Source organism: Coturnix japonica, chromosome 17, assembly GCF_001577835.2.
Source record: "Coturnix japonica isolate 7356 chromosome 17, Coturnix japonica 2.1, whole genome shotgun sequence".
Taxonomy (NCBI): Eukaryota; Metazoa; Chordata; class Aves; order Galliformes; family Phasianidae; genus Coturnix; species Coturnix japonica.
Genome location: NC_029532.1, coordinates 5958419 through 5984147, shown reverse-complemented (window position 1 = coordinate 5984147; position 25729 = coordinate 5958419). Strand labels below are relative to the sequence as shown.

The window sequence follows — 25729 nt, the reverse complement described above, 5'->3', positions numbered from 1 at the left end:
AGCCCACGGTGAGAGGCTTTTTTCCGTGTTCTTGGAGGGAATAGAAAACACACATAGACACACAAGTACACAAATCCCATCCAACACTCTGCACAACTCATTAGGAATACCCTCTTCCAGCTCCCATCCCCAGGGTGATATATTTATTGTGAACACATACAATTCGATCCCGCTCGGCTCTGTGGAAGTAAGCAGTACACCTGCACACCGGGGATGTCTGGAGCAGGCTTGGATTTTCCTTTGGGCTTTGGCAAGCAGCCCAGACTGCCTCAACAAATAAAATAGAAGAAAATAAGAAGGGCCTCACCCGTGAGCAAAGAACATGTGTTTCATTTGTTCGTACCTAAATGACAAGGGAATGGGTTGAACACCAAGTCAACTAAGAGAGGCTCTCAGTTAGAGGACAATTTTCTGTGCCTTAAGGAAACAACAGATTGTTGATGCCCCCCCTTTAAAGCAGAGTCCTGCAAAGGGAGGACAATGGTAACAAAGTCCTAAGCTGCAAAGAGACCTCAGTTTGAGCACTGGTGGGTCAGTGAGGATGTGAGCACAGCCCCTGCCTGAGCAGCACACTGCAGAGCTGGGCGCCTGTCTCCCTGCTCCTCCAGGCACCAGTTTGGCTCCATGGAGCATGCACTTCCTCTAATGACTTGCTGCAACCATGCAAAGCAGGCTTTCTGTATATGGAAGAGAATGGCTGCCTGTCCCCAGGCCTCGGTGCCAAAAATTCACTTATGCAAATAAAACTAATTGGTGTGACCTCCCACACTGAACAAGGTTTCCAAATTAGCAGGGAAGGGGAAACATGCACTGATTTGGGCCAGTGGCACACCATGGCTCTTCGCTGCTCTCAGTAATGGCTTTTACATATTGTGCAGCAGTGCTGCCAGCAAAGCTCAGCTGGAAACTTCTCCCCAATAGCATGAGTATTTGGCTTTCCCCCTGTGCTCGAGGTGAAGAAAATCTTTCCCAGTCTCCCAACGTGTCCATCTGCTCTCATGCAACGTCTCCCACATCCCAGGTCCTCTTTCAGCTTCTCTGTGGCTCCCAGCAGGCACCCACGACCCCCACACCACTGGGAGCCCTGGCGTGATGTCACTGGAGCGGAGCAGGCTTCCAGCATTACATCACCCGTCTGGGCTCTGCATCAGCCCTCTGCACCTCAGAGTTTCCATGGAAGAACCGAGCCCCCTTCTCTTCCCTCCTTCCCTCCCTCCCTCCCACCAGCCAACAGGGGAAGTGAGCTACAAAGGAATCCATGGGCTGAAAGAGTAATGAGGAGGCTCCAAACAGCATCCATCACGTGTAATGAGCCTGCCTCGTCGCTGCCTGCCAGCATTTAGATACAAAACCTCTGCCAGGTGAGCGCCAGGAACAATCAGACAGAACTCTGCTCCCCAAGCCCCTCAAGCCCTGCAGTGGATGGAAATTATACTGAAGGATGAGCTTCGCCTTCCAGAGACCACTCCGTTCCCATTGTTAGCTGTCTGAACTGCTTATTGCTCTCTGTAGGAGGGTTTCCAGGCCAGGGGGAGTTGGGCCATAGCCCTCCTGTCCAGGCTGCTGTGGCCCAAAGGGACAGCAGTGATGGAGAGCCCTTCATCACTTGGCTGCTGCACAGTGCTGCTGATGCATCCACTGTCCTGAAGCAGGCAAGGAAGCCAAGAGGTCCCCCATCCACAGCAGGACCTCTGCCCTTCATTTACAAAAGGTATTACTAATAGATTTTAAATGACTGCTAATTGCTCTGTATCTTCGGCATTTGCCACGCTCTGCCAGCAAAAGCACAAAGAAGGACCCCTCCAGAAATTCCTCCAGTTGGATCTCCTCCCATTTACGTAACACAACTACCCTGTTTCAACACCTGGGCACAACTGCAAACTGAGTATCGCTGCGCTACCTCCGTACAGCCAGCATTTCAGATGCTCAGCTATCCAAATACAGTTAATTACATGTTAATCAACCAATAAGAGCAACACATTGCCTTGAAGCTAGCATCCAATGGTACCCATGCCAAGGATAAGCCTGTGCCATCAAGCCTTGTTCTACTCTGGCTACAAGAGCAGGCCTTGGCTCAGGCAATTGCATGAAGCGATGCCATAGAGTTTCCCAGGCCTGGGTGTGTATCTTGGCTGGATTAAAAGTTACATGATGCACTGCATTGCTGTTAAGCATCAATAAAAGCACTTTTATGGTCTGTTTGAACTATAAAGCACATCCCTCCTTGCATTGGATGTAGTCATCAGCCAGAAGACACAAGATACCAGCAAACTCCAGTAATGACCTACACGTGACAAGCACACAGTGTCTTTTACAGCTAAAGAAATGGAATTTATCACTTACAATAAACAAGAAGAGCTAAAACAGTCACGATGGCACTTTATTAGCCGTAATTACAAAATACACATCATGACAGGCAACCCTGACCCAGTCACAAAGCTTGACTGCAGTCCAGGTGCCTGAGCCACCAATTACCCAGAATATCTCAGCAAAAAAAGAGGTATCTGGACAAAGCACATGCAAACAATTAACCCAGTGTTTCCACCCAAATACCTTCACTCTCCTTACAGGGAGCTGACAGATAGGGATCATAAAGAATGGTGCCACTTTAGGGATGAGAATAAACCACCTTAAGCACAGGCTGCAACTTTCACAGGCTGCTTTGCAGTTCTCCTGCATGCACTCACAGACACACACTGATAAAACCAGATGACGTCCCTGGGCACCTGGGTAAGACAATCCCATACACGAGAATTGCCAACCCGAGCCAAGTATCACGTTGGGGTTTTGATTAAACTGACTGCATCGCTTGGCCTCTGGCACAAAAATCTCACTATTAATTGCAAAGCCATCCGGAGGCAAAAGCTTCAGCAGTTGCAGACATATTCTAGGCAGCACTGCTATTCTGGAAGAGCCTAGAGCTGTGATTCGATCCATATGTCTCAAGTGCACCATTTCACTAAAGAGGATCCCTTTGGAAAGAAAGAAAAAACAAAAACACACACACACACACACAAACCAACCCAAAAGCAGAAGAAATGACGAGAAAACCAGCAACTAAATGGAGAATTATTAGGAGACTGGGGAAAGCTACAGACATCTTCAATAAAAAACCTTAATGCTGGCTCAGGACGTTTCATTTTCCATCATCTCACACCACAGTATAAGCTGGTGGTGTAAAACATCGACTCTTTGCACTCCCTGAAAGGCTCTACAGCAAAAGAGGTGAAATCAGATTTGGCAGGGCCAGGAAAGCAGGCAGCCAGAACTGTAAATTAACTTCTTTCAGCAGTCTGCCGAGGCAGGGCAAAGTACACGGGAGCGCGAGTCTGCAGCGCATCTCGACAGTGAAATCCAGGTTAGTATATGAGCGTAATTAATTCTAAGAGTGTTTTTTGAAGGTTGACAAGAGCTTAACCACGAGATTTGCCCAGTTCCTTCCTGCCCCAGACCGTGCAGGATGCAGCTCCTGGTTTAAGGATGCTGGGGATCTTGTTGCTTCTCCTTGATAAGCGCTCCCAGCTGCACCAGCGCCTTGTGCATCTTGCTCTTGCACAAAAGGGCCTGGACATGAAGGATATTTGGAGCTGATGCCCTCCCCCACGAGGTGAGAAAGCCTGCAAGCTTTGCAGTTACCACCAGCCTGACTTTCCCCAAAGCCCACTGTATTAGTAGCACAGTTACCCTCCTGCAGGAGCAAACAGAGGCTATTTGACATGTTAACAGCGCATCTGCCTGCAAAAGTGAGCCCTAAATCTGTCTTCCAACACCAGAAAAAATACAGTAAGGTGCATTTGTATGGACAGAAAGACTATTTTCTGTGGTGCACCTTTTGCTAAAGCAAAATTTATTGATCCAATCTTGCAGCCTTGGAGGTAACTGGAAAAGAAATAACGTTCAGAAAAGGTAAAGCTAAGAGCTTTCTCCAGAGTGAGAAATGCTAAATCCAAGGGCACAGGGAAGGAGAAAGCCATGAGGACAGGGAAATGGAATCTGGGATTATCAACTCCAGTGATAACTGCTTTTGTCTAAGTGTAAACAAGGCAGAAGATGAAAAGAAAGCTGGCATTTCAACCCAAGAGCACCCGAGCAGCACAAACGTCTCAGCTGAGAACACTGAAGCATTTGGTGCCCTAAGAGCAGCCCCAGTGCTCACCCTCCCTTCATTTCTGCTACCTTCATGTTGCTGGTGGTCTTCAAACACAAACAAAAATCAATAAAAACACAAAGGAAAAGAGAGCATAAGTGCCATTCTCTTAGCACTGTACACCGTGTCTCATCCCAGGCCAGCACTTGGCTTAAGCCGAGAGCAGATGTTTCTACCAGCCCTCAGCTTCCTTGCATTGGCTGAAAGGTACATGCAGGTGTTTGGGAGACCCTCTCACTTCACACCTTGTTTGGCAGCATCAAAAGAAACCATTTGGTTTTACGGTACCAACTGGACCAATAAGACACAGTTATGGTACTCAGCTGCACAAAATAAGCTCCTCTCATTCCCTGAGAAGCCAACCTCAAACAAGCAGCACACACATTGAACCTTTCTACTCATGGGAAAACTCATTTCATCTACACCAGCACCAGCCATTATTCCACTATTATTACTTGAGGATCAAAATGCCACTCTTCTCATGGGACAGTCCCCTGAACCACAAGCAATTCAGCAGGACTATGGAAGATAAGACACACCTGGGACTCTGGTAAAGGTTGGGCAAACTGCTTGTTATTCATCATCCTATTGCTGAGTGTGCTGGGCTGAGCAGTAGAAAAGGGCTGGGTCCCACACTGCTGCAGAAAATGAGCTTCTGTGGGTTTACATGAGATGGTTCAACACAGCACTGCAGAGGCTGTGAGTTCACCTCACCCAGCCGTGAAGGTAACGGGTACCTGCCTCAGACGTTATGCAGCACTTTCCATTCATAAAGAACCTCCAGCTGCAGGTTATGGGATTTCTTTGTTCACTACTATAATACAAACACTTCTGGGATTGAAACACAGCACCGGTGACCTTACAGAGCCAGGACCTGAACTTTGGTTCAACCCACATCTGCTAAACCAGACCTTCTTTAGCCCAGGCCTCCCTTCCCCAGGACCACCTCTGCATTGAGCTGGAAAAGCCATCCCATGGGAGATGCTGTTCCCAGAGTCCATGGATGCAGCAGTCAAATGGGTTAAATGAGCAGCATCCTTTTTGCGCTACACACAAAGCCTTGTGGGGCTCTGGCTTGGCACTGACATCCCCCAAACCCAGCAGTGAGCTGTGCATGGAGCAGAAGTTACCTGTCAAGGGCATATTCTGTGGGCAGCCTCTCATGAAAACCCACAGAGCATCCCAACAACCTGGGTGAGGAGCAGAGCACCAAGAGGGGTCACCACCCAGCAACATCACAGTGAGGCTCTGGAACAGTCCCCCCATGTTTGGTGCTCAGCCTTTGGGTGACAAGGAGACCACAAGGAATTTGCATTCTAACATATCCAAACTGCAAAAGAAACGGCTAATCCTAACAACGAGACACATCCACGTGCCTTCCGACCTCCTCCCAGTGCTGCCATAGCCGCAGGAGCGCCGCTCACTGCAGCCTGCGTGCCAAGAGTTTCTCCCACCCCGTGGGCTATTTCTTTGCTCTCTCCCCCCTGCAAAAGGCCTTTGCAGTCTCACAACAGCAGCCTCTCACTCACAGCTTGACGCCAGCCGCTGCTGCCCAAGCCTGTCCTGACATTTGTACACTTCTGTTGCAAACAACAGCTCGGCACAAAACTTAACTTGTACAACCCAGGCTTTCAGCTTGGCCCTTCTTCAAACCCACCCGGAGTTCCCAGAGCCTCACAGAGACCCACTCAGCCTCCCAGCTAATTGCATTTTAATGAGAGGAAGTCGTTTTTCCACCAGGAGAACGCTGCGCTACAGAAATGTTTTCAACCATCCCCCCCTCTCTCCCCCAGTTCCTTCTGCCAGGCTGGGTCCTGCAGCAGAACACAAGTGAAGGCATCGCCATCCACGCACCCAAGTGACCAACACAACACAGCTGCTTTGCCGTGACCCCTGTTTAAATAATTATGACTTTCCAAACAAGAAGCAATGGGGTTTTTATTTGGTTTCAAGCCCCTGCCCGGGGTTCAGATGGATGGGAATTCCCACTACTTAGTGCTCTCGCTGATCCCAGATGAGACAAAGCCTTTCTAAGCCCTCCCAGCCGCTGCCTTCCATCCCACAGCACCCAATGGGCTGGAGAAACTTCCACAGTGGGGACAGACACACAACCAGGCTGCAAACACACTGACCAGCACAGCAGCATCAAGCCAAGGTTGGCAGGGCAGCTGCCTGCAGGACAGCAGCAGCTTCAGCCCATGGTTCAGCCCAGAAGCAATCCAGAATGCACAGCATTCCAATCACTTGCACCCCTTTTCCCATTGGCCTGAGCCACAGTCCTTCCCCACACACTTTCTGCTTAGGCGTGCAGATTGCAGAGAAGAAAGGAGGGCCGAAAGGAAATTGAGTCACTGAGATATAGAGGAAATTAGGTTCTAGTCCACTGCCTTCATGAAAACTATTAATTATGTTCAGTTTAAAGCTGCTGGTATCTTGATTAGTGTGTGTGTGAGAGTATATGTTGAAAACCCTCTTTGTTTGATGAGGATGACAAGAGGAAAGGACAAATTCCAGTACTGGAGAGCTTGCTTCCCTCCCCCCTTCCTCCAAAGCTTATACTGATGCTTTACAACATAGATGTGAAGTATACAGGCAAAAATAAATAAACAAACTTGCTAATTGTTCATGTCTGCTCAAATTACCAGAACTGTTTCTCAGCAAGTGCCCACAACAACCCCCATAACTGCATCCTGCACCCAGGGCTGATGGCAGCGCAGCAGCCTCCAGCAAAGGGCATTGCTCTATTGCTCTATTTTACATCACCTTCCAGGACCTAAGAGGGGTCCACTGAGCACAGCCCTCTCCCTCGATAGAAATAGTTTATCTAGGAGTATTTCTTCTGCAGGAAGGAAGAAATGGTCCTCACCAAACAGCAGCATTTATCGGTTTGGATGCGACACCCATTTCTGCACATAGATCTCCCAGACCCCAGCATGTCCCCATTGGAGCGCACCTCTTTAGGTAGCAGCTCCACTTAGAATACAGCAACCAGTGCAGCATTTCTGGCAGCACATTCAACGCTTGTGAGACACTCCAGCACCCGTTAAACCCAGCTTTTACTTTCTATTTTAATTGTCAGCCTTCCCAGGGATTGCCTATTTATTTAATGAAATGTAGAAACTCGGTGCTAGCTCCCTAACTGGGATTTTGGCAGCAATGCTCAGTCCTTGCATCCCTGCTCTGTTTGTTGGTAATGTTACAGCAACTCTCCCTCCAAGTGACAGCACTGTGCAGGCAGGAGCTGGCCTGGCTGCAGCTCTAATTATCCCCCAAATAAATGTCTCCTATCCCTTTGCTGGGCTGGGAGGCCCATGGGATACAGCACTTCCTCCGTGTGAGTGCAATAAATAAGGAGGTAGGGAAGTCAACAGACCTTGGTTTACACTCCATTGCACCGGCGCTGATTTCAGAGAAGCAATTCTAGCTTGCAAGCAAGATAAGAGACAAGATTACTGTACACATAAAAGCCTCAGAAGTACAGCAGAGCACAGAAGCTGAGATTGCTAGCAAAATGCACGTATTCAACTAGCAACTATGGGAAAAGAACTGCTACCATATGTACCTCGTCTATAAATAAGCCCGTATCTCTTCGCTTAAATCATAGGAGCTCATGGGAACATTCCACCCATCGTGATTTGGGGTTGCATTTGAAAAAGCAGTCACTGTGTGGGAGGTGACGGGGCTGCCAAACAAGCTGTCAAGGAGACTCCTTGAGTCACAGTGCAAGGAACCAGAAATCAATGACCAACACACGGGAAATGAGCAGATTCCTATGGACTTTGAGAGAACTGATTTGCAAGAGAGACTCCCCTGTTTACTGCCCCTCAGATAGGGTTTAAGTCATAACACAGGGATAAATGAAGTCCTGCTACTTCCAGAAGCGGAGCTTTTAACATCAACACAGAGCACAAGAGCTACAGACCCATAGGAGGGAGATTCTCCAGTAGCCAACCTGGCCCATTGCTTGCATCAATACTCCATGAAACATTTCCATAGTTAGAACACGATCTCTAAGAAACTAAGCTACATATTAAAGGATTCCGTGCAAAAATCCAATATAAGTTTCAAAACGGAGCTGTCAATCCCTCAAAACCAAAACCCAGCTCTGCGGAACACCTCTAAAGCTGCTCATCATCATTGACTTACCTCAAAGACTTCCTCATCTAATATCCTCGTTCCAAATACAATGATGCCATTGACGTCAATGATGGGATGGTCACTTCGGTCCAAGAACTTGGTTATTTTCTTTTTACAGTCCAAAATCAAGGTGACGTTTTTCTTCTGCACGCTGATGGCGACCCTGTGCCACCTGGAAGAATGCAGCCCACAGATGTTACACAGAGCTCTGGTCTTTCAAGAGCAAGCCAATGATTGCAATAACAATGAATCCCTCGTCAAAACTCTCCTGCAAACCTTCATGCCCAGCTATTATCTGCAAATGGATGAAAATCAGCTTAGGGCAGACTCTATGTGAATCATTGGAAAGAGAAATGACTGTGTTGGCAGATGCCATTTGCTTTTCAACCCTCCAAAGTAGCTTGGAGAGAGCCTGCTCTTGTTTCAGTGAGAGGCAGAGAAGGGGTAAAATACCCTGATAACTTCTTGGCTAACCCTTCTTCCACACTCCTTATGTCAAGTGAAGGATCCAATGGGGATTTTTATTGACAAGAGTTCCCTTTGGACTCATAACAGAAGCCAACAACGTTGCTATCTCCCATAAGCATCAACACAGTTTGCACTAACTGGTACAGGGTTCACCTTTTTCATACACAATGTTTGTCTGCCAAAGGGTACAGTTCAAGAATGGGATGTATGTATATACATTTGTATGACTCCAATTTTACACAACACATGCTGGTACTGTTATAAACAAAATACTGTTTGTTCCTTTGTGCACAAAATTTCACTTACTTGCCATCTGCTAGGTTAATGCCTCTAAAGAGAGGATAGTCTTCTGGGCCTGGCTTTCCTGTATGGTCTTCATACAGGAATACAGGAGATCTACCCATCTCCACACCAATTTGCTGGATCCCTTGCTCATTGTAAATTGAGATCAAGAAGGACTGACCTCCTTTCTTCGCTTTTACAGTGGTTAAAATGGAGAAGTCCTCTGGGAATGGGGAAGCTGGAGTGGAAAAGCAAAGAGGTTAGTCAGGTTTCCTTGACAATGAATCCCTACAGGAACAATGGGTTGCCCAATGATCGCTGATCGTTCACCCCTCCAGATGTGTGTACATCAGCATCTCCAAAAGCACACATTGGGAAACTGCTGCCAGTCAATGATCCATCTTTTCCCCCAAAGCCTACCAAGGTACAGGGTTGAAACCTAAAGCAGATTGCACCTGCAAAGCCAGAGCAGGGCACTGCTTCTCAAGGGCTACCTACAGAACTGAACATCACCAAGGATCTCTCATTAATTATCAGAATTAATTATTATTATTAATTAATTATCAGAAAGCCTTTTTCCAGCCCTCACCCCACTGCCATAAAGCCAAAAGCCACTCTGTATTTCAACTTGCAGCACAGCACAGTTCAAAGTCTTCTAGGGTGAGAATACAATGCTAGGCTCTAAAAAAGCTGTTATTGATCAAATCTATTATTTGCACCAAACCCCTCCTCGATGTGTCCTGGAGAATTAAGGAAGGAAGGTGAAAACTTCCTTTATTTCATTTATCACACCACCTCCAAGTTAACTTAATACATCAGAAAAATGGAGGGAGCTAAGCATTCCATGCCAGTTAGGCAAATAAAACTCTTCAATACTGTATGTAAAGACGTAAGGGAATTGCATCAGGTTTCATCTATTCTAGGCCTAGAACAGAGCATTCTGTGGCTTTGGCTTTCAGTGCTGGTACAGGGGGAAAAAAAGACTTATATCTGCAAGCAGAAATAAATCTGGCAAACAGCAGGAAACGCTGGTTTGTCTGCATATTGAGCTGCTCACAAGTTTCCATGACTTCTCTCCACTCAGGAAAGCAGACTGCTCTGATCTCGGGTGATATCTTTCCATTTTTGCATGGGAAGGGTCTCTCCCCTGCAATTCTGGGCTGATGAACTCCATGTTTCAAGTGGGCACAAACATCGCCAAGTCATGCCCTGAGCACGACGCATCTCCTTGGCTTGTGTTTTCTGTGCCATTCGTACAGAACCATCACAAACAGAGAAGCTCGGATGCACACGCTGGAGAGGAGGCCTTAAAAACTCCAGATGCATTAGAAAAGGAGTTAGTTTGATCAAATTCTTGTGGATGACAGGACCTACAAAGAAATGAGGGTACCCTCCAAGGCATAACCTCATTTCAGCAGTGTGAGACGTGCAGGGTATCTTTCCTCCAAGGTCCAGGCTTTCACAACAAGGATTGCATTGTACTGCTGGGTATCTGCTTGGGAAATCTTATACCAAGCACAGCAAAGTGGGGCAGCCCTGCCATGGGCAGCAGGGTATGTGTGTGTGTGTGACCATCTGCGTGCGGCAGGGCGCAGCGAAGGGAACAACAATAGAGCATTTTTCAACTGCAGATTCGCAGCCATATAAAACCACAAAAAACTGTCAAGCTCAGTGCCCAAAAGCTTCCAGTAGGTTTCCTCTGCCCCCACAGGCTTTTCTTAGATGGTATCCCAGCGGTACAGAAGGGATTCTGACCCAGGTATGGGGGCGTAAGCAGGGAATTCTTCTCACTACAGCACAGCTCACAAGTTCAAAAGGAAAGAGGCCATGAAATCACTCTTTTCTTCTGCCTGGGAATTGCTCAAACTTTATTAACCACTCCTGCAAGTGGATTTGCCCTCCAGCAGAGGACTGCACTGCAGAGCAATGGAGGAGGCAGGAGAAGAGATGCAAACAGTGCAAATGGGGCACCAAGTGGGCACCTGGGGACACCTGCAACGACACACAGCCAGCATCCCAGTTAGACCACATTTGTAAAGAAGCAGAAAGCATCTTCTGAATGGAGGAGTCAGTCAATAATCCAGTGCTGTGGTTATCATAGCCAGATTTTCCTCCTAAGACACAGACCCAGATATCTGGCAAAGGCAGGCATCTGATCTCGGTGCCTCCCCTAGGATGAACTGAGCTTTATCTCCCTCTTGCTGAATATACACAAATCCTCCTGTAGTGTTCAATCAAGACCATACGCCTTCCTGGTTCCAATTACAGCCTAAAGTTTGGGGCCTTTTATGTAAAATAGTTCATGTCCAAAATTTCATTATGAATCCACAATACAGTACCTTTCAACTTGAGCAAGCTGCCAACTCATTAAAAAGCTGCTTTTAATTCTCTTTTTTTTTCATTATTATTAAAACGTCTCCATGGTGACGTGAGTTTCTCAACCCAAATAACCATAACAGATGAATTATAGCTGACATTACTGTTACTGCTCTGCTGTCCTGGCAAAATAACAATGCCTTCACTGTCACAGAAGTGACCCAGGCTATTGAACGATGTATGAAAACACATCCACATGGATAATATATACATGACAATAAATACATGGAGTACATAGAAACTGTTCCAAATCCCCTTAAAGACAGGGAAGTCATCCCCAACGAGGGGTTTGGGAGTAAGTCTTCATTTTCAGTCCACTCAAGTGAGCTCATTACACATCCTTCTCTCCTCCCAACAGCCCTGCACTAATGCTGAGTTTGGCTCACTGCTCACTTTTATTTTTACCTTCAGACCAAAGCCTTTCAACTTATCAATGTCCTGAAAAGCAGCGAAGGGTTCAGACCCCCATTCTGCAGATGGATCCATAGGGAGAGCTGGCACTGCTGCTCCAGCAGACAACACTGAGATGTAGGGTGGGCACAGGGGTGGCACGGCCCCAACACTCATTGCTTCACATGAGCAGCTGGCATCTGCAGCGTGCTCTGCTGCACACAGAGCAGCAACAAGCCCAGCTTCTTCCTTCCTAACACTGGGACCAAGGATGGCAGGCTCTCATGCAAGCTCAGCCTTCGAAACACAGACACCAGGGATGCTTTCATAGTGCTGGTGCTGCTGGTGTAGCAGAGGGGCCTGGCAAAGCCCTGAGTCTATCCAGGAAGGACTGGAATGCTTTAGCCATATAACACCAAAAAGAAAAGCCCAGCAAAAACAATGAGCTGATCGAGTTCCCAGTACAACCACAGAGCAGAACTGTTGTGCAAGATGGTGCCATTCACAAAGCCACTTCTCAGAGCAGAACAGCTTTTTGGTGGTGTCACCAAGCTCCAGCCTCATTCTTCATCTGAGAAAACTTCCAGTTTTGAAATGGATGGAGATGACTGAGTTATAATTCTTCAGCTCTTCAATGCATACAGATCTATACATACAGACACCCACAAGCAGCACAGAGAAGGCAGAATTTGCTAAAAGAATGCAAATGACATTCTGCTGGCTGCCACTGAAAAGCCTGCCTTTCTCTTGCCTCTGCTGGAAGAGCACGGTTTTGTGGGGAAGCAGAACTTATTCATGGAGCAAGGACAACAAGCATCTCAGCAGATTTTCTCCCTCTTGTGGGTTTGAAAAACAGACAGGCTTTATATATATATAAATAATATATATATATATATATATTATATATCTTGCTTCGCTGGCGGTAACTGCAGAAGCAGAATGCAAAGCCCGTAAAATTACCATCTTAGAAAAACACCAACTTCTAATTAGCACAAAATATTATGCCCTGTGTACATTTGCCTGTGGTGCTCAAAAGCAAAGAGGGCAAGTTTTTCTGCAACACATGAAGTCTCCAAAGCCACATTTTCCCTACTACACCACGCTGCAAGCACTTAAGGGCTTTACCTCCGCTCTCTCACTCATCTGGTGGTGTGAGCTCATGTCACAGCTCGTTATGGGGATGTACTGAGCAAACAGCTGTGGATCTGATGGAAAACAGCAGGGGTTCTCCTCTCTGCTCTTTCCATCTCCTGAGCAAGCAGATCAGGTTATTTCATAAGAGTCCAGAGAGAGGTAGAGCTATTTCAACTGCTCCATGGCTGTCCAGTGGAAGAGATTGAGAAGTTGCCTGATGACATCAAAGAAACACCATCTGCATCTCACTGGTGAAAAACAGCAGATGCAAGCCAAGAACTCAGAGGATGTCCAAACAGCAAGATGAGTCTCATGTGATATGGAGTTATCCATTGCAACCGTCGTTCAGTTCTTCATGCTCTTGGGTTGAACTCCCCGAAGCAGGGGCAACCAATCTCTGCTAAATTGGTTAGAAGTCACTACTTTTCTGCTTTCTGCACCAAAAAAAGGCTGTCAGACAAGACCTCACAGTGGCTCCAGCAACCACTGGGAAGCTCTTAAATCCACCCTGTTCCAAACTGGAAACATTTCCTCAAAGCAGCGCTCTTCAAGGGCTCTGTAAACTCCTGTGTCTTTTGTGGCTTGCTCTAATGAACCTCCAGCCTCTTCAAACAAGCTTCTTGGGACATCTGTTCTTGTGGGGCAGCCTATTCTTTTTTATGGCGCTTATTTGTGTTATGAGACACCACAGCCACAGAATAGGCTCCTACTGTGCCTGGCATTCTACAAACGCAGAGCACAACGCGGTCTGCGCTCCTTTGCATCTTCCAAGTCTCTCCCAGCTGGATGTCACTGTGTGATAATGAGACAGCACAAACTTTCTAATATAGGAGGGAACATATGTGGAGGCATTGGCTACATCTCCCTCGATGAAACCTGTCACTACATGCAAATGCAATGACAAAAGAACTCGCTGCTGCGTTTGACGGTTGTGAGTTTGCAACCCGCCCCCAAAAACAGCAGAATCACTCATTCTCTGCCAAGGGAGCAGACACAGGGAATAGGAAGGAACTGTGCAGTGCCCTGTATGTGGATAGAAGAGCTGAGAAGAAGTATCAGGTAGTTCTACATGGCTAACACAAAAAGGTGCGGACTTACCAGGATACAGCTGCTTTGTCGGAGCGCTGAGCTGAGCATCTTTTGTTACTCTGTAAGCAACATCTGCTTCTTTCGAAGACCTTCTGCTTGTGCAAAACCCTGTTGTTCTTGTGATACCATCAGGTAAATTGTGAAAATCTAATACCTTCAAGAGGTCTGCAGGTTCGGCTGCAAAAAGAAGAGCAGAGAACAGGGTTATAAGTAAGCTATAGCAGGATCATCCCAGCATGATGTGTCACAGTGCTCATGCTGCTCCTGTAGGCTCACTCAGAACCCAGAGGGTTCTGTGCACAGCACCCAGCCCTGCCTGGGGCAAGGCAAGGAGATCTCCCCTTTGGCAAGCATTGTCTTGTGTCAACTGCTGCACAAAACACGTACAGGCAGCAAAACACAAGCTTGATGGAAGGGGAAAAATCTAGTTATGCCCTGGCTTTCCAAAAAGGATGTTCTGGTTTCTGTGGGAATTCAGGGCACGCAAGGAGCCTTCACCTGAGGATGACCTGAAGCAAGTGTACAGGCACAGAACAACAGCATGAAGCAAAAGGCTCCTTGGCCTCAGCCCTCCCTGTGCTTATCCACCAGGCTCGCATCCTTACAGGGCAGCAGAAAAACCTCTGAGTAGGTAAAGGAGAGGTTCTCACACCCAGCACACCCACAGCAGCAGGGTTACTGAGGTCTCTAGTGATTCAATAATGTGAGCGATCCATCTCGTTAACTTCCTCACCCGGTCTTGCTCACACTGGGAGAGATGGCACCTCCAGAAGTGCAGTAACCAGACTCAACTTTAAATGTTTACAATAAACTGTTTTGAATCCTGAACTGATGCTTGCAGCAAAGTGCTATCAGAAAGATGAATCGCCCAACTCAGCAAACCCATGGCAGCACCCAAAGCAAACACCTGCACGACAGCTTCATCTAGCCCTGCCTGAACAATATATTACAGCCGTATTCCTTTTGCCCCATGATCCATTCTTTTCCATGAAGAGCATCATTACTCAGAGCTCATGGACAGCCAGGCACATTGACATTTGCAGTGTCCCAGGCTGCAGCTTCCACCTGTGTCCCATCCCACACATTGCATCCCATCACTGCAATGGCCATGAAAGCACCACCATCACCAAAACGGCAAAAAAACCCAACACAATAATTAAGAAATAAATGATCTCCAAAAGGACAGGAAGGTAACAACAGGAGAAAGCTTTCAAGGGAGGGAAAAATAATAATACTATAAAAAGGGCCTCGTCTTGGGCTCAGGCATTCACCAGAAAGACCAGAGGAAAGGATTTACAAGAGAACATCCAAAGATCCTGCACCTTATGCTACTGACTGCATCCGTGGGGAAGGGCTACAGCTCACCCATCAGCATTGAACACACATAAAAACCAGCAATGGAAAGAAATACAACGAGCAGATCTATTACAGCAGAAAAAGCTTTGGTTACCAAGATGATCCGCCTAATATTTGCATGGAAAAGTCATGTACATTGTTAGGCAGCTTTAAAAAGTTTCCATAATCCTGAGAAATTGGGTCCTCGCTGGGAGATTACAAACATATGGCAGATCCGAGTCAACGCTGCAGATAATAAACCAGCTGAGAGTCTGGCCCAAGCAGCACACAGCTGTAACGTTTCCTCACGTCTCATTCTTGTTAGACACAGAATATGGATGACATTTGTCTAAGCTGCCTTTACAGCTTGGATCTTCCCACTGCCTTTGACCAAGCTTTGTTTCATGCAGAGATTTCTACATGCTCACAGCACAAGCCGCCTTTAAGCAACTCAATTGCTTATTCCTCCAGCTCTGCTTCCAACCCCCTCCCTGTGCTCCGGGAGATTCAGATCAGCCAGCTCCCAGCCACCTCCAGAACTTATTTATGGAGAAGAGGGGAAAAAGGCAGAGGCAGGGGGAGGGGATGTGAATTCCAGACTCCTGACATCAGCCGAGCTCCCCAGGCGGCTGCAGGGGATTTGGAGCCGCGCTCATCGCGCTGCTATAACTGTGCAGTGCACAGGGAGGAAGAGCAGCACGAAGGCACAAGCAGCACGTTTTGCTTGCTGTATGCATTAGAATCACACCGCTTCCAGGCCTCCAGCTGCTGCTTGGAGCCCCCTACCCACCCTCACCCTCCATCGTGGCACTCTGTGCTGCACTCCTCCTTTCTGAAGGATGATTTCAGCATCTGCTGCCCCACGCAGATCTCAGGCTCCCAACACAACGTGCAATTCATCTTCATTTGGAAGACTCGCCGTACTTCTCTAACTATGATGGATGAGCTCAAAGCGCGATGTTCAAGTCTAACAACAACCTGGGTCACATCAGCAAACAGGAGAGGAAAAACATGGGTCAGATGTGTACGTATCACCTCTGCTCATTCCCAAAGAGGCAAGGAACCAACTGAAGCCCTCAGCCCATTCCCACTGCACCACAATCTCCTGTTAGGAACTCAAATGGAATCACCCCAGAAGGACAGAGCCCAGGCTGACCAGGACCAGCCCTGCAGGGTATTTCTTACAAGCTTGCACCAGGCTTGGCCTGCATCCGAGAGCTCAATTAGTTGTTGCTTCATGAAAGCTCCTTTTCCTTTTTTTTTTATGATGTTTTATGAATAACATCACTATGCCACGTTACACACTGGATCATTCTTTCACCTGAGATGCACAGGGCTGCCCAAGAAGAGCAGCAGCTCTGCCCTTGCTGCACCAGAGGAGGGTGGCCATAAACCTAAATGGCAAAGCAGCAAATGACAAACACCCACCGTCAGACCCAAACTGGGGCTTTCTTGGGCCTCAGAGTGCCCCAAAAGCAGCACCTGCCATAGTGGGAAGCCCTGTGATGAGATAAAAGAGCATCACTCCCCGCTCTGCACAGGGCAGAGATGAAGGACCCTCTGCTGAGCACACAGTGACAAGAGCAGGAATGAAATCCCTAATTCCTCCACCTCTATTCAGGGCTTAAACCACAAGACCAATATGCGTGTTAATCAGGTTTGTAATTACTTAATTACATGCTAAAGCCTGGCATAGAGGCAGCCGGTATTAGGTTTATAATACCGCCCTCCGCAATGCAAAGCAGCAGAGAGTGAGCTGTCAGATCCAATTCCACCAAGCTGTTAACCTGCACCGAGCTTTCCTCAGGCTGTGCTGCTTTCTCACCAGGTCTGATAGCAAGCCCAGGCTCTCCTATGTTTCATTTCCCCTGGCCAAGGCATCTTGTTTTGCTTTTACCTGCACGAGTTGAACTTCTCAGCATTCCTCTGCTCACCCCACTCCCCAAAGCACTTGGCTGAGCGTCAGGATATATAAGTTGCTTATACATTACTTGTGGGTATCTGCAGCCCCAGTGTCTGAAAGATTACCTAATGACATGTCACAAGACTCAAACCAATTCCTCCCATCATTTTTCATAGCACTTCATTAAACCCATTCACAGACCTCTATGCATTTTCCAGCAAGGATGCTACACAACAAAGTTTGCTATGGCTGAAAACAGACCTGCTTTTCCAACCTCCTTTTGCTCATCACTGAAATGATCACAAAGTCCCCAGAAACCTCAATGGAGCAGAAGCTGAACAGGTTTTAACACAATAGTTTAATGAGGAAAACTTGTGTGCACACACACACGTAGCTGTTGTGCAGGTGACTTCTTATGGATAGCAGTGTCTAGAAGGCAGGGTTAAGAAAGCCTTCCCCATTCACTACATACCATTCCCATCTTAAGGTACATCCAGAGCTTGTTCAGTGTTAATTTATAACATGGTCAAAGTATAGGAGTCAAGGAAACACCCTTTCTTCACCCTTTTGCTTTATAATATCCTTCTAAGTGAAAATACTCCCCTCCAATACCATGAAATGCAGTTATTCTGCACAGCCAGAGTATATTCGTATTAATGTAAAAAAATGTGACATTTGAGTGTCTGGAGAATAGGTCACCAACCCACCATGGTGGAGAACCATTCTTCTATATTTGGTTTCTTAACAGCCAAAGGGCATCCAAAGACTTTCAGGACTTGATGACACAGCACTGAGTCATACTACAGCTTACATGCAGCTATTGCCAAAGAGTCGAGGTCACAAGCTGAAGAATGAAGAGGTATTTATGCTCCTGACTGATCCCAGGTGCCCTCTGCAACTCTCTTATCACTTAATATGCAACCCACCAACCTGGGTGTTTGTATCCAAGTGCCACTTTGCTGATGGATTCAGGCTCACTGGGAAGGAAAGCCCTTCTATAGGAGCAGGCAATTAAAAAGAGAAAACCCACAAGTCTCTGCCTTCAGCACGTAGCAGCACTAAGCAACGTGAATGAGGATTATTTCCAAAGCAGCATCTCCTTGAGAAGATCCCTGAGACTCAGAGAAAAGTGGAAAGAACTGTAAGAGAAAAAAGGAGGAGATGCACTGCTGTTACCCTGCTCACAATCACGCAGGGTGAACCAGCTTAAATTGCCCTGCATCTCCTGCTTCAGACCTGAGTTGCCCTGGATCCCCATCACCACCACCAAGAGCTGCACAGGGCCCCAAGCATGAGCAGATCCAGCTGCTGCACAAAGATGTGCTGCTGGTCACACACAGCACCTTGGCTGAGCCACTGAGCACCAGGCATGCTGGAGGATGTAAGGCAGATATGAAGCTCCCCAGCTTCAATGAAACAAGGTTTACTGATGGCAGAGAGGCTGCTCCTTAACATTCACATCTCATTTCTCTCATCTTTAAGCCTCACAATCACCAACATCTGTTTTGAGGAGGTTACAAAGCATCATTTGGAAAGGATTCCCAGGTACTCAGATGACAAATATGACATTATTACCATATTTCGCCCAGTTAATAGCGCCAATACATCTCACACAAACAGCACTATGCAGAACAACACCACATCTCTTATCTTCTCAAACAGGCAGGGAAGGTTCTGCAATGTGCAGCAAAAAAAACACCCCTGGGAAGAGATGGAGAGATTATTGCCTGCTTTTAAAGGAAAAAAGTGATTTCCAACCAAAGCCCAAAAGCCCCCAAGCCGTGAGTTAGTGCTGCCCTTCAGCACAGCTTTCAATGGGAAACATGCCCACTTCACTAGTGCTGAGGGTTTTCTTGCTCTCAAGCCACTACCCAAAGGTTTACATCAATATGCAAGATTATAGCAGGAATTATTCAAGCACCAACAGGTAACTGCTCCGGCACTGAGATCCAAAAGAGAGCTAAATACAGATGGGAATCAAACTGCTTCCCTGGGCATTGTGCAGTCCATACCTGGAGAATCTCAACATCTATTCACTGCTCACCACCACTGAACTTTTAGCTGCAGCCCTTGGATAATTAACTAAACAAACAAGATGGCAGAGGCTAAGGCAATATAAACACACAATAACATTCAGCTCTGGTTGCCATTGTTTGAGCATCCTTTAGGCTGAACTAAGAGCCCCCTGAATTCTTCAGCATGGCAGCAGCCCAGTAAAATGCAATGACATTTGGACAAAGGAAAGGCATTTTAAGAAGGACAAGTGGGGAGGCTGAACCATGGGGCTGAAGTTTGTTCCCTAGAAAGGGGTATAACATGGCAAAAAAAAGGGCCGTTTACAAATATATGCTCATCTGGTGCACATCAGCTCGGTTCCAATAACCACAACAGATCTGTGTCAATTCACATTGCTGTAGATTGCTGAATGTTTCACCAGTGACTCAAGTCATCCCCTTGTGGGGTTTGCAATGGCCCAAATAGTCCCAACTGTGAACAAAGGAAACCATTATGCAGAGTCAGATTCGAAAGATCGTGTGCTTAATCCCAAAAGGGACAGAAAGAAACCCAGAACCGACACCGGAGCTGCACAAGAGCTACACTAAAATCCAACTGATCAAATAATCTTTGCTCCTTTGAGCATAAATAATTGTTTTTGAAGTAATCAGCCATCCGGGTTCCTCACAAAGCCGTGGTGTCAGCAGCAAAGAGCAGCCCTTCCCTCCGCAGAATATGATTAAACCACGCAGAAAATCCTTGCTGCAAATGCCACGCAGAACTTAAGGGCAATTCACAGCTAACAGGCAAGCACTGAAGACTGTGGGGTGGAAAAAAAATCCCCATTCAAGACAAGCAAATATCCCATTCATTCCAAAGGATGGAGTGTTTCAGATTCTACTGTGGAAGGAGGAAGGCAAGCAGCATCACTTCTGTGGGGAACCTTCCCCATTCCCCACCACTTGGATGGTGTTCTCAGTCACTGTGACATTGTGGGAAGCTTTCCAGCAGCAGTTTGGTTGCTGGCAGGAGCATTGCCCTTTAGAAGCAGTGAGGGTGAATGGGCTTTAAAACTACCCAAGTTATTAGAGCCGCAAACACTCAGCAGATCTGCAGAAGGAAACGGTGACAGTGCATGACTTCACCTTCTGAATGATGAACGGTGTTCTTAGAGCTCAGTTCTGCGAGCAGATTCTGAATGGCAGCCGTGAATGGATGTAAGTGAGGTTTATAGACACCCTTTCTCTCCATCCCCCTGAAATTATCTGGGTCCTTTATACAAAAAGCAAACCACCTGAATCCCTGTAAGGCTGCAGATTGCTGCAGTGCTGTGGGCACATGGGCAAACAGGGATAGAAACCTCATCCTCAGGGTCTGCCACCCACCTGAGCACAGCATTGAGGAAAGCAGCTCTGTGGGTATTGCAATGATGTTTTCTGGATTCAGGGAGGGAAATAACTGATGCAAGAACTGTCCCCTCCCTGCACAGTACCTCTTTTTCCCCATAGGAAGCACTGAAGACCAGCATCTCTGCATAAAACCAACCACAGCTCATATCAGGGAGGACCCCCCATCCCTGGGCAGCATCTCTCTGACACCAAGCTCACAGCTCAGCCAGCTGCAGGCAGCACAGAGCCCAATGCAGGTGTACTGCAGGGGGGAGGAAAGCACAGCACTTTGTCCCCACTCTAAGGAGCGGGATGTGTTTCCAGACACTCTGGCACTTGGACAACATTTGCATTATCAAAGAATTTCATAATGATCAACTAATTAATGCTCTTTACAGTCCTCAATTAGGGCCCAATCCAACAGCGCATTTAAGTCAGGAGTTTTGCAATCGGTTTTAATGTGCTGCAGAATTGTTCCTCCTGCAAGGAACAAAGCAGCTGGCATGTACATCTCCCAGAAGGGGCAGAGAAGAATAACACACACAAAAACTGCAATAACAACCTCTCAGAGCATTGGCATTGCACATCAGCAGCTGCCAGGGCCGCCCATCCATTCCAAGATGCTGGATGTCAAGGCAGAGAATACCTTGCTTCCTCTCTTTCCTATCCAAACCAACTTGGCACTGAAACCAGAACAAGGGCATCACCTTGTTTGAAACCATGGAGACATGGATTGCGGCCACTGATCCCCTCTGTGTGAGATCTTGCTCAAAACCTTCCATTAAGAAACAGGCAGCAAAGGAACAACCCTTAGTATATTTCATGCAGTGAGCACCCCACCACATGTGCAAGAAGGAACAAAAGGACAAGGTCTGCATGCTTAAAGCTTAAACATCCACCACTCCAAACTGCCTTCTCTGCTGCTTCCTACAGCCAGCACAGCCCTTAAACACCCTCGGTCCTTCAAGCATCATACCCAACCACGAGCCTAATTAAACACATTAACACACACAACCACCTCATTACAATTGCTTCCAACATGCTGCAGCTACAGGTGGGGCAGTGATTGGCATCACATCACCAGAGCATCACAACAGACACTTAAAAGGGGAATGAAACCACAGAGAGGTTTCCTCCAGACACGGGTGGCTGCAATGCTTCCAGATCAGCCACTGAAGACTCATTTTGATGCACTGCAGGTTTTTTGCTGTCCATAAAGTTTACAGAATCGAGCTTAAATAATTTTTGATTTCCAAATGTTTTATTGATTTTTTATTGTATTTTATTTTTAAAACCCAACATTGAATTAATTTCAGCACTAATCTTTACTTGGGCGTTTTGGAAATAAATATAAAACCAATTCTTCCTTTCAGACGCTCCAGTCAATGAAACCTTAGCAGCATTTGCTTAATAACCATATCTGATTTGCCCCAGACATGGAGTTGGAAGGCAAGTTTCCAGTACCTGTTTCCCTTCATTAAAACCATTTCTAAAGCTTGTTTTCCAGTGTTAGCCACAGACCCACGGCCATGAGCTCATCAGCTCTCAGCAACCGCAGCAGTCTGGATGCCCTCAGGGTAGGGAGAAATCCACTGCTTACATGGTCACCTCCTTGTGGTGCTCTCAGTTCCAACCCACGCTTATCCAGATCCCATTCCTGATCCAACATCTGCTATTTCCAATAGGGAACGAGCATCGTTTTACTTCAGACCACCAGAGGGTTTTATGGACCCGTTAGAATAATATATCATCTGCCCGCGTCCAAACATGCACAGAAAGAGAGGCTCATCCAAACACAACACTCAGCTTCCATTCCTTTCCAAATCAAAAATCCTATGGTACGTTACGTATTTCCCTACTGCCCAAATTAAGTAACAGCACATCGGGGGAGGTTTTGCAGTCATACCATTCTGGGATGAGCAGAATTCCTCCACGTCGCATCCTCCCAGCCCAGGCAAAGGTTGGAAGGGGTTTTACTACCATCAGCTGAGCACATCAAGTGGCATTAGTGTGATATCAAGAAGCTGGTGTTTGGCCTCCACTGCACCTTCCAATCTCTGACCCAGGGTCATCAGAGGAGAAAGCCAACCCATTAACTTCCTCATGCACTCAGAGCAGCAGCTCCATTACAAACAGCAATCAGGAGGCAGATAGGAGCTAATTACCAGTCATGAGCCTCCCCCTACCTGTGTGCAGTGGGAGACAGCAAAGGTACCATCACAAATCTCACTGCTCCTGCTGAGAACTGATGGGGTTTTGCTCATGGTGCAACAGCATCCCTATGTGATCACGGCTGTATTGGCTGGGAACCCACAGGGGCCATGATGACCTTTTGTAGCATTGACCAAGATTTGTGTGGGTCAGCACCATCAGTTTTTCCCCTTTCGGATATTTCCCATTAAATCTGATTACACTGATTTGCACATTCACTGCTCAAAGGAAATATCTGCTGCATTTAGCAACTGAAATTACTCCTCAGGTCTTCTGTTAAACACGAAGGAGAATTCAGACCCAAAGATAGTATCTAAATTGACATATTCTACTATAAAAGCTAAAAGAAACATCCAAGATAACCATCCAAAAAGCTTTCCCAGGACTCTTAACACTGGCCCAGACCAATATTTACATAATTATTCACATTTGTTTGTTTTAAATAAAGCCTTTTATTATTGTTACTTGGGCATTAACCAAATAATTAGAGGCCAGTGACAGTCACAACACCTGCTGCAAGCTCTGTGCATCTCTGCCTTCACTTTTCAGCCTAGTCTTCCCCTAAACACATGCAGCCTGCCCAGCAAAATGGGCTTCAATTCCAAGGCCCTACTCTAGCATACAGGCATAACAGGGCTACAAGCAATCCACTTAGCACAGAAAATCAAGATAAATGCACGTCAAAGTACCCACAGCGGCCTTTACCATGAATAAAATGTGCACAAGCCAGTTTTAAGGTGAGGTTTCAAGTACATTGATGAAGCAGAAGATAAGAACAGCCATTCCTGGTGCAGAGAGGGGCAGCCAGGAGACTGAGTCACTCCTGTGTACCATCCCCAGCCACACTGCTGGAGATACACTGCAATCCATGCACACACACACACAGGTTCCTCATGTCATTTCCTCCTGAACCCCTTTAAAGGACCAGGGCACAGTCCTGCCTTTGGGTACAACCTGTTTTCATCACAAGAAGCTCAGGTTTATCCTCTCATCTCCCCTCCTCAGTGCCACCTTCACACCACCAGCTGGCAGGTGGGTGGCAATAGATGGCTGAAATACATCATTCACTTCATCAGCAGCGTTCTCCTTTGCTTTTCTCAGTTTTATTGTGCTCACAAGACCTTTAGGACTGGGATTCCAGTTACTGAAAGCAAGACAATCCATCAGAACACAGTAGAGAGAACAGAAATGTAAGAAAGGAAATACCTCACTCCATCCCATTGATCTTTCCACCCCCAGGATGGATGCGAGCACCTCAAACCCAGCACATATTTTCTTTGGAAGCTGCTTCCAACAGAGATCAGTGCCTGGTCACTGGTTGCTCAGCCCAATACAAACCTGAAGATGCTCTTGGGGAGCCCAATGCAAAGGTTGGGCCCTATTCACACTCATAAGGAAAGCCTGACTCACTATAAGCCCATTTAACTTGAGCAAGAAAGCAATTAGTGTTCCCTGCTAGTAAAACGGCAGATAAATGTAGGGTAACCTTCCCATGAACCAGTCCCATGGCACCAATAAAACTTCTCTAGTAAAACACTCTCAGTCTGAATTCAACCATACTTGAAGACCCAGTTTCCAAATGGATTTCTTCAAAACCAGAGTCCTGCTACTGCTAAAAACACACACAGCCTAGCAGTAGTTTCCATGCAGCCACATTTGATGGCTTAAAGCAAGCACAAGGATTTCCTTTCAAATCACAAGCTATAGGTTGCAGGATACATTTTGCAGCTGAAATGTTTTCCTCTGCTCAACCCTTCCCATGCATGAAAGCAACTGCTGATGTTGTTGCAGCAGGTAGGAAATGAGGGTTGCATGTGGGTAGCTCCGCCTGCAGGACACCTTTTCTCAAGCTGCCTCTCATCATACAGCCCACTGCAACGATGTTTTCCATATCCCAGTACATACAGCACTGCAGGAAATACCTCCAGCACCTTGGCTGCTAGCAACCAATTTGCAAGTGAGGAAAGTGCTTGGACCCACATAGCACAGTGCTCCCCACAGCAGGGACAGTACTATAAGTGAAGGCTCCCAGTCTTGTTCTGACACTTGGCACCAACGAAGGGCTGGTTTTCTATCAGACAACTGAATTCTCTAAAGGGAAGCAAAATTCCACCTCTGTACATAACGTGGCTCAGCAGAGCTGAGGTTTGCTGCAGATGCCTGGCACAGCCATATGTTCCCCACAACTCTTCCAGGCCCTATTCCCACCAAGGAACAGTATATTACGCTGCTTTCAAACAACCCCAATATGTTCAGCAGCAATTTGCTTAAGGGAAGGTGATAAAGCTGGTAGAATCCGTCCCTAAGAGGCAGACAATCAAAACTTAGATTTGTGGCAGAGCACAACAAGCAGCATTTGCACAGTGTTAAGAAATGCAATCACAGCAGGCAGAGCACTCCAAGCAAGCTATGATAACCACCACAGGCACCTCCAGCACCTGAGCTCTAAGCAAGAGAGATGCATCTTGTGTATCAGGTTTTCTACCTGCACAGAATACACTGACATGATAAGCTAATTGTAAATGGTTTTCTCTGTAGCACAATATACTTACATTGGCATTGCCCTTTTTGTTTGCTTCGAGGGCTCATCACCTTGCTTGCTGGATTTATTTTCTTCCTTTATCAAATGCAGGATAATACAAGTGCCCCTGGGCAAAGTCACAGCAATCAGTGACAAATGGAGACAACTCATCTTCCACTCTGAGCACTGGCCATTACTGACTTGACCAACCAATACACTTCCCCTTTATCACCTACATTAGAGACTAGCAGTTAATTAAGCGTGTGCTTTATCAGCTTTACATTGCATTTCTTGCCACTGCTACTCAGCCCCAAAACATATCTTAATATCCCACTCTAATGCATGCAGGAAAA

The 25729-nt window shown here is 46.7% G+C and overlaps 1 protein-coding gene across 2 annotated transcripts in view; it reads right to left on the bottom strand.

Moving 5' to 3' along the window:
• COL5A1 (collagen type V alpha 1 chain) overlaps window positions 1-25729 on the bottom strand; it is a 121245-nt gene that overhangs the window by 82985 nt on the left and 12531 nt on the right. For both annotated transcript variants that reach the window (XM_015879297.2, XM_015879296.2), the window contains exons 2-4: window positions 14033-14200; window positions 9059-9272; window positions 8294-8456 (exon numbers count right to left, since the gene is read on the bottom strand). In XM_015879297.2, the coding sequence (XP_015734783.1) occupies window positions 8294-8456; window positions 9059-9272; window positions 14033-14200 (545 nt within the window). The remainder of the gene's footprint in view (window positions 1-8293; window positions 8457-9058; window positions 9273-14032; window positions 14201-25729) is intronic.